The sequence below is a fragment of the Nannobrachium achirus genome (genome assembly GCF_963921795.1).
Source record: "Nannobrachium achirus genome assembly, chromosome: 14".
Taxonomy (NCBI): Eukaryota; Metazoa; Chordata; class Actinopteri; order Myctophiformes; family Myctophidae; genus Nannobrachium; species Nannobrachium achirus.
The window spans coordinates 46,550,459-46,559,481 of NC_137821.1; the positions used below are offsets into that span (position 1 = coordinate 46,550,459).

The 9,023-nt window shown below is 41.8% G+C and overlaps 1 protein-coding gene across 3 annotated transcripts; it reads right to left on the bottom strand.

The window, feature by feature from the left end:
* Window positions 1-8,706, bottom strand: LOC308298708 (butyrophilin-like protein 2). 3 transcript variants are annotated; one of them, XM_080742358.1, is made up of 5 exons: window positions 8,635-8,706; window positions 3,345-3,692; window positions 2,592-2,867; window positions 108-216; window positions 1-13 (listed from the first exon to the last, which is right to left on the bottom strand). In XM_080742358.1, exons 2-5 carry the CDS (start codon window positions 3,655-3,657, stop codon window positions 10-12), a joined length of 702 nt encoding a protein of 233 aa, XP_080598484.1. In that variant the 5' UTR covers window positions 3,658-3,692; window positions 8,635-8,706; the 3' UTR covers window positions 1-9. The 3 variants fall into 3 exon arrangements, with proteins under 3 accessions (XP_080598484.1, XP_080598482.1, XP_080598483.1); XM_080742356.1 differs by lacking the exon at window positions 8,635-8,706 and adding an exon at window positions 4,564-4,639; XM_080742357.1 differs by lacking the exons at window positions 1-13; window positions 108-216; window positions 8,635-8,706 and adding exons at window positions 1,094-1,222; window positions 4,564-4,639.
* Between the last annotated feature and the right edge of the window lie 317 nt (window positions 8,707-9,023).

The window sequence follows — 9,023 nt, forward strand, 5'->3', positions numbered from 1 at the left end:
GCCTTTTCTTCACCTGAAACAATATAAATGAAACATTACATTATATTATCATCTATGTGTATAGCTCATGCACTTACAGTCAACGTTTTACACACTTACATACTTACCATTTAGTTGACAAGATGATAATCCCTGCAATCGCTACAATCACTCCTGCACTGAGTTCATCCACTCTGGCATTCACTCCGTTAGTCCCTCGGGTTTCAGCTGTTTCTTCTGTAACACAGTGATCCATGATGACACACAACTGCCGTCAATGATATGAAACCAAGTCAGTCAACAGTGGCATCAAAATGTTTCGATCAATTATCCTAAGGGCCCAAAGCTGTGACCTTGGGTCTGATACTTGCCTGGCCGACTTGAACAGCCACACGTCCTGAGCATTGGCTCAAATTCCTACATTTCCTTTGTTTATCACAGAAGACAGAAAGTGTCCTTTGTTCTGACTTGCGAGTCCTGAGTGAGTAGTAGCAGGCTAACATGTGGACGAAGACTAGCCTTTGTGATTATGGCAGTAGTTGACATAGTAAGTTGTATCTTACTTGCAACATTTTGGCTAGATAGCTACGTGTATATATAGCCACGGGTCAAGGAAGGTCCATTACAGTACAGTAACAGTACAGTAGGTAGTTTTGATAAATCGTTTCTCCCCAGCAGCTATGTTTTCGGAAGCGACGCCGGTGAATGCAAAATATATGACCGATGAATGCAAAATATAACCTCAGTAATACCATTATACTCCATAGCACGAATGTGTAACTCACCAATAAGAACTTTTATGAGTTATGACCCTGGCCTACCTGGACCATAACAAAAAGACAGGGGAGATGCATGTCCTTCTTTGTTTTCATGATATGAGATATAAAGATAAGTAAGGTCAGTGGTACTGTGTGGTGTATGTAAGTGTGTTATATTATTAGGGTTGAACAACATAGGTCCAGGGGTGCACCCGAATGACACTGATGCCTTCCCAGAGACCAAAGCAACTATAACACAAATCATAACACACTACTAAACTAAAAGGTGAAAACAGAAAGGGTGAAATACCAAATAAGCAGGGAACCTCAAAGAACAGATCTACAAGCAAACAACTGCACATTTTTTCTTCAGTCGTAGTATGTATATAATGCAAGGGTTCCCAAACTTTTTTGGCTCGGGGCACCCCTATATATATTTTTTTCATCCGAGGCACCCCTCGGATCCTAATTTTCACTCCCAGCACCTTATATTTATAGCATATTTTAGTGATTATGTTGTAAGGAAAGCGAGATATAGCGGTTTTGTAATGTTGTTTTAACGGGTTTCTGCTATTTATTTTTTACACGTAACACAATATAAACAAAAAAAGTGTAAAACAGTTGCTTCTTTTTCTAGACACCATGAGCATATGTCTATAGGATTTATTTACTTATTTTGCAGACAGAGGCAGCACAGCCAGGACATAAAGCCAAACATCAAGTTAATCATCATTCATCAAGCAATCAAGCAGTCATTTACAGTGTCAAATAAGCATTTCACAAAAACAAATAATAGTAGACAAATCCTTATTACACAATGAACTGCAGCCTCCGGTTTTTGGCACTTGCATACCAATCAATTATTTTCTGCACTTTAATTTCGTGTACTTTCTCAATCTGTAAAATGCCTATATCTGACACTCTTTTATCAGTCATGGTTGTCCGTAAATACGTTTTTAGTTGTCCCAAAGTAGAGATGCCGTGGGCACTTATTTTGCTTATCAACCCTTTATCAATAAAAACAGCTTGCGTGCAAGACGTCATGAATTTAGAGGACCCACACTTCTAAAATCCATATCACACCACTGGTCATCATATCAGAGTCACACAGCCGGTGTTAATCTCACAGCCCACCCACAGTGCCTGCCGAGTGCCACCGCCAAGCAAGCTGATTCAAAATAAATAGGCTAAGTAGGTCTTACATTGCAAGCAAGCAAGCTGAAATACTTGCCCCTCCACCTCTCTTTTTGCGCACATTTTACAAATCACGATCACTGTTTTATTTAATAATTATAAAATAAAGTTACATTACAAAAAAATAATAATAATAATAAAAATGGCTGCCTGGTGGCCAGGGGGTGCAAGTGCACCCAAGGACACCCCTTAAAATCGCCTATGCACACACACACACACACACACACACACACACACACACACACACACACACACACACACACACACACACACACACACACACACACACACACACATTAAGAAGATTATCAAGAATGCTGAGAGCTGAGAGATATATACGCCTATTTACAGAATGACACATCATTTCTTTCTCTTTCTCTCTCTCTCTCTCTCTCTCTTTTATTTCTTTTTTTAAACACCGTTAATCATTAGGCCTATCTCTCCATCATAAATGACAGACAAGGTGTCTTAGGCTACTGCTATATTTGTTCCTGACAAATAGCTTGACATTACCTGTCACAAATGTGAAGGTTGTCACCCACTTTGAAAACCCCTGATATAATGTATATGTAGAATGTATACAGTCTAACATTTTGATGTAGGTGTTGTGTTTTATAGAGGTTCCTGAATGTGTTAAAGAGTGATGGAAACATTGATCACCTGAGACACGGTGAATCTCAACCACAGTGTGGTTGATGTGTGGCAGGTGAACTCTGCAGGTCACGTCCCCTGCTCCCCTCAGTGTCAGGTTCCTCTGGACAGTGTAGCAGTGGCTGGAAGCTCTGACTGTCACTGAGGGATCAGCAGGGAGGAGCTTTCCCCCACTGTCCAGCCAACTGAGCCAAGACACCTCAGGCTCTGGATACCAGCACCCGGAATCACACGTCAAGGCGTCGTCTTTTGGTCCAAATGAGATCACTGGCTGAGACACAGCACCTGTAGAAACAAAAAAGCAAATAAATGTCTGTCCTTCAAGAGATAAGTATTTAAAAACAGGGTTCCCTAGTGGTTCAACAGCCGTTCAAATTAGTGAAGAAATTAAGCTTAAAAGAAATTACTTTTTTTCTATGATTACTCACACCATGGAGACTTGAGCTCAATAATATTTTGAGGTCGCATTCCTAAGAAAATAAACGTAACTAGAAAGATGCAATTCTGGGAAATTGCAAGTAGGGTTGGACTGACGTGAGCCGGGAGGAATCCGCTGGGAAATGAATTCTGTCTTACCATATATTAGGCCTGTATATTGTGATGTCATGTGAAGCATAACAACAGAGACTACAGTACGTGAAGCATGACCAAAAGCATAACTTTTATGTTTGTGCAAAGGTTTACAAAAAGCAGGTTCACATTGCCTATAGCAACCATACTAATAAAAGAGATTTAGTCTGTTTTTTTACCACTAAATCTTACCAACAAGGAGCTGGATCATACTGCTGCTGTGCAGGTCTGGAACGAAACACCTGAACGTCCCCTCGTCTGAGAGCTGCACCCCGGACAGCTTCAGTGAGATGTTACCGTGAGGAAGCTCTTCTGCAAACAGGGACGTTCTCTGTTGGTACAGCGGGTTCAGATGAGAGTGGGAAACCTCGTGTCCATCTTGGAGCATGTGCACGTAAGCCGGCTTCAGGTCGGGTCTGGACCACTCCACCGTCATCTTGGCCGTGTTGACGGATGGTTTGATGTGGCAAGGAAGGATCACGTCGTCATCCCCCACCTTGGCCATCAAAGCCTCAGACGACCCGATCACCTGAGGGTCTCCTTAAAATAAAATGAAATGGTTTAAAGCAGTGGTTCTCAACCTGTGGGTCGGGACCCTAGGGGGGTCCCCACGTGATCACATTCTTTGATTTTATGTATTATTATTTTTATTTTATTTGGGGGGGTCCTCAGATGACAGTGAAGAGACAATTTAAGGGTTGGGGTTAGGGTAACCCTTTTACTGGAAAAAACATTGGCCACATTGTCAAATAATAAGAAAGAGGATTGAAAAATAGCCGATCTACAAGCTCACAATGCCTTCCGTTCCAAGGCATTGTGAGCTGGTATCTAATCTGCTATTTTCACAATATTCATCTGGTGAATTGAGTCAAACTAAATGTAATGCCACAACTCCTACAACTCAAAATACTTATCAAAGTGTGTGTGTGTGTGTGTGTGTGTGTGTGTGTGTGTGTGTGTGTGTGTGTGTGTGTGTGTGTGTGTGTGTGTGTGTGTGTGTGTGGGGGGGGGGGGGGGGGGGGGGGTAACTAAGATTATCAAGAATGCTGAGAGCTGAGAAACATTAGGCCTATTTACAGAATGACACATAATTTCTTTTTCTCTCTCGCTTTTTAACACGGTTAATCATTAGGCCTATCTCTCCATCATAAATTACAGACATGCTGTCTTTGGCTACTGCTATATTTGTACAAGTTACAATAATCGTAGGCTAATATTAACAAAAAACTAAGAAAAACTACCAAAAAGGAACATCCAAACCTTGAGGTCTGAAATACACCATCAATGTTATGAGAATGTTCGAGCCCCCTGATGAAGACTATGGGCGTCGTCACTCGATCTAGGTTCGCCCTCCCAACTAAATCACGATAGGCTGAACCCTGTTCCTGACAAATAACTTGCTTGACATTACCTGTCACAAATGTGAAGCAGCTGCTCCTTATCACCAGCACCAGGACAACGTGTAACCACATCATGCTAGACTGCAGGGTAGTAGTGGGGGAGCCAATCAAGTGATTCTGCTGGTTGTAATTTTGGAATGATAATTGTTGGAGACATGTATATCTTCATTCTTGGGGTTCTCACAATGCCAAAAAAACATGTCTTCAATTTTTCTTTTTGGGTTTAGCATGTGTAATTAGCACTAGGTAACTTATAAAGGTGATCTAAGAGTCTAAGTCCATGTTTGTGAGGTCCAGAAATTCATATGTTACCATTGTGAAGTCATACAACCTTTCATAATTAGCATAATCAGCTTAAATTATACAAAAACGAGTTGAAAATCAGGAAATCGCTTCATTTTTCACATTTAGCTGACTTTGGAGAGATAATCTGAGACTCTTATTGACTAATTGAGTATGTTTACATGTCCAGAAATTCCTATCCTGATGTAAGTAAATCATGCAACCTTTTGTCATTAGTACGATCTGCATACATGATTTATTAATTAGTCTGAAAGTAGGAAATTACCTGTTTCTTTTTCTGTTAGTATCCATAGATTAATTCTTGTCATAATGAGTCAAGCAACTGTGCTTCAGCTGTGAGGGATCACAGCTGATAAAGCTAATCATAGTTATTGAAATGGTGTTACTGATATACACTTTCATGCGTGCTACCCGTGATGGCCTCTGGGAACTTCATCTTTCTTCCCTGGATGAGCTATGCAAATACTTCTTTGCTCATGACAAGCAGAAGTATGCCCGGTTGGTTCCAGTCTACCTAGCAGAAATGAAGGCCCTGCAGACCACAGATCCAGAGATATACCAAGAATCTATGGATGGGCAGTTCACTGTCAATAAAAATCAGATACCATTCTGCGCCATTGGGGTGGATCATGCCCTTGAGCTCATCACTCGCATCATGAAGGTCACTGGAGGCCTTGTGGGCATTACTCAGAATGCTAGTGCTAGGGAAAGGTTCTTCTTGACAGCACCAGAGCTGAGTAGACTTGCTGAAGAAGCATGCCAGATGGCTGGCACACAAACAGCTACACAAAAGGAGCACCATGACTTTGCTTTCCATTGCTGTCTGGACAAGGCAGGAAAAGAATGTACTTCGATTGAAGCATGTGATCAAGTCATCTTTGAATCCTCTAACATATGATGGCAAAGACCTACCCAATATCATCACAAAAGTTGTGATGCCACCCCATGTGGAGAAAGATGTATGCAGCCAAGACGAAATTGGCCAGCAGAACTATGTTGCTTTTGTGAAAGCACGCAATAACAAAAATGAAGCCAGTGTCTGGGCCAGAATGAAAAAGGTTCAACTGAAGATGTGGAAGAGTGCAGGAAAAGTTGTGAAACACAAGCTCGCTGACCAGGTGGTGGAATTGAAGGATGACAGGTCATTGTTTGCTTGAATGCTGATTGTTGCTCGATCACGGTCAGAGATCAACCTCAAAGAAGCCATTGGCCAGCACGAGTTCACTGCCAAACCACATGCTCTCTTCACAGTGACTGGTGAGCTTCGGCCCTGCACAGACAAGAGCAAACTCATGACCATTCTCGAGGAGCTGCAGAATGAGAAGAGGATTGGTGACGTTGTTGATGATCAGCAACCACAGAGTGCTGCCACTGACAGTTGTCCCCTGCCATCTAAGAGTGTAACTGTCATAGATGGAATGGCATTGGTACAGGCAATGGGAAAGCCATCATGGATCAAGATATGTTCCCAGTGGGCTGACCACTTCATAGCCATACTGGACAGGAAGACCAAAGAACATAGTGAGACCCATGTAGTATTTGACCGCTATGATATTGCATCTTCACTGAAGGAGGCCACGCGTAAGCGACGCCAGGGTGGCAAGCCCCCTACCACTTATCATGTGGAAGACAACACACCGATAGGGAAGGTGTCTGAAAAACAGTTCTTGTCAGGTATCCACACCAAAGATGAGCTGACTGTCTATCTTGCAAAGAAAGCCCTCCTACACTTCCAGGGGAAACCTAACGTTTTCATAATCACGTCAAGGCAAGATGTCCACTATATCCACTATACTATGTCCACTATATCGATGTAAAACATCTCCACAGCTCACAGGAAGAGGCTGACACAAGGATAATCCTGCACAGCCTGCTGTCTGAAGAGGGCAACACAGCTCTACATTGAGTCCCCGGACACTGATGTCTTTGTTCTTGTAATCCGACAGTACAATCAGCTGTGCAAGGATACCTATTTCATCACCGGTGTGGGAAACAAAAAACGTATCATCTCACTGGAGCCAGTAGTGCAGGCACTGGGTGAAACGAGGACTTCAGCCTTACCAGGGTTCCATGCCTTCACTGGAGCTGACCAGACAGGCCATTTTGCTGGAAAGGGAAAGTTAACCTGTTGGCAAGCCCTAAACCGGTGTCCTGTGGAGGTGGTATCTGCATTTGCTACTCTAGGTACTTCAAAAAAGCTCAGTTCTGACACAGAAAAAAAAGATTTAAGCATTTGTTTGCCAGCTGTACGAGCCCGGTACAAATCTTGTGGATGTTGGTGAACTCAGGTGGAGGTTATTCACAAAGAAACAATTAGAAGCAGAGAAGCTTCCACCTACACAAGGAGCATTACATCAAGCCATTGCCCGTGCCCATTACCAGGCAATGGTATGGTATCAGGACCACGTACGTACCTAACCCACAGATGCCACCAGCAACTGAATATGGATGGGAGGCTGAGGGAGATCATCTGGTGCCAGTCACAACACGGGATCCCCCAGCTCCAGCCACCATTACTCAACTGATCAAATGTGGCTGCAAGAAATCCCAGTGCATGTCAAATTGTTCTTGTCGATCTCAAAATTTGAACTGCTCTGAGATGTGCATGTGTGGGGCAGATGAAGAGGTGTGTTGTAATGTAAGCAAGGCGCAACTGTTGGGGATTGACGATGACGACGACGAAGATGGAGACCCTTCTATTTAAATGTGTTTACAGAACTTTCTGTACATATTAGTATAAACGATCTGATAATTCTGTGACCATTTCTCATATTGTTCTTTAATTTATATGAGGGATATATAAAGAAATATAGCTATTTCTGGTTTCGGTGTGATTATTACATAATTATTACACAGACAAAAGGTTGCATGATTCATTTATAGGATAATAATAATTCCTGGACTTGTAAACATACATCTTAGAGTCAGTGAGAAGCTTTCAAAGTTGACTAAAACAAAGAAATGCAGCAATTTGCTTATTTTCACCTCGTTTTTACGTAATTTATGCTAATTATGCTAATTAGGAAAGGTTGTATGACTTCACAATGGTAACAGATGAGTTTCTGGAACTCACAAACATGGACTTAGACTCTTAGATCACCTTTATAAGTTACACAGAAGCAAAGTTATTGCCATTTACTGTTTTTGGCAATTAATTGGCTAATTATGCTAATTACACATAAACCCAAAAAGAAAAATTGAAGACATGTTTTTTTGGCATTGTGAGAACCCCAAGAATGAAGATATACATGTCTACAAAAATTATCATTCCAAAATTACAAAAATTGATAGGCTTCTCTACTATAGTGGCAGCCAGCTACAGCATGGAGCCGTCTGACCTAGGCCTACTGCAAGCTCAGCTGCAATCAATAAATTAGCAACACCTGCATTAACTTGCAATGAATCAAAATGAGCGAACTCTCACCATCATATTGGTGTTTAATACGCCAGTTGACAAGATGTGACTGTGAGTGACAAGAAGTGAGTTTGGGAGCTAGATTTTCATTTATAAAAGCCTTCTATGAATCTAGGCAACAATAGAAGACAGAAACATGCTATGAATAAACACATTTAATGGATTAAAGAAAGCCAAACAATCCAAAATAGGCCTATACGCATTCTGCACAGTAGATAACAGTTATGAATACTAGGCTTAACAATGGGTACTTTTTGCATATTAATTGTACAAACTCAACTCAATTACACAACATCATTTCTCAAACAATGTGTGTAAGCCATTCTCTCTCATCTCATTTCAAATTAAGAACACTAGTCCTTACCCGTTCAAAGATATGAGCTCCGAAATGATGTGCAGTGTGTGGGTTATGGGGTGTGCACTGTGCACACAGTATATGAGGGATGGAAAGTAACTTTCTGGTGCTTGCATGATAATATGTAGGAGCATCAATGTAAGAAATGACAACATCTGAAAGAGGGCCAGCCAACACCCCCCCCCCGCCCACACACACACACACACACACACACACACACACACACACACACACACACACACACACACACACACACACACACACACACACACACACACACACACACACACACACAGAGCTGGTTAAACATGTTGCCCTATGCTAGATGCAGAATAGATATGCCTCATGCTAGATGCAGAATAGATAGTAGGCTAGTTACACCATAAAAATGCATGATT

Excerpts from the sequence above, each read along its gene's own strand:
- LOC308298708 (XM_080742356.1), bottom strand. The coding sequence starts at position 4,627 with ATGATGTGGTTACACGTTGTCCTGGTGCTGGTGATAAGGAGCAGCTGC. Across the intron at positions 2,868-3,344 it reads TATGATCCAGCTCCTTGTTG|GTGCTGTGTCTCAGCCAGTG; the intron begins GTAAGATTTAGT and ends TTGTTTCTACAG. Across the intron at positions 217-2,591 it reads TGAGATTCACCGTGTCTCAG|AAGAAACAGCTGAAACCCGA; the intron begins GTGATCAATGTT and ends ACTGTGTTACAG.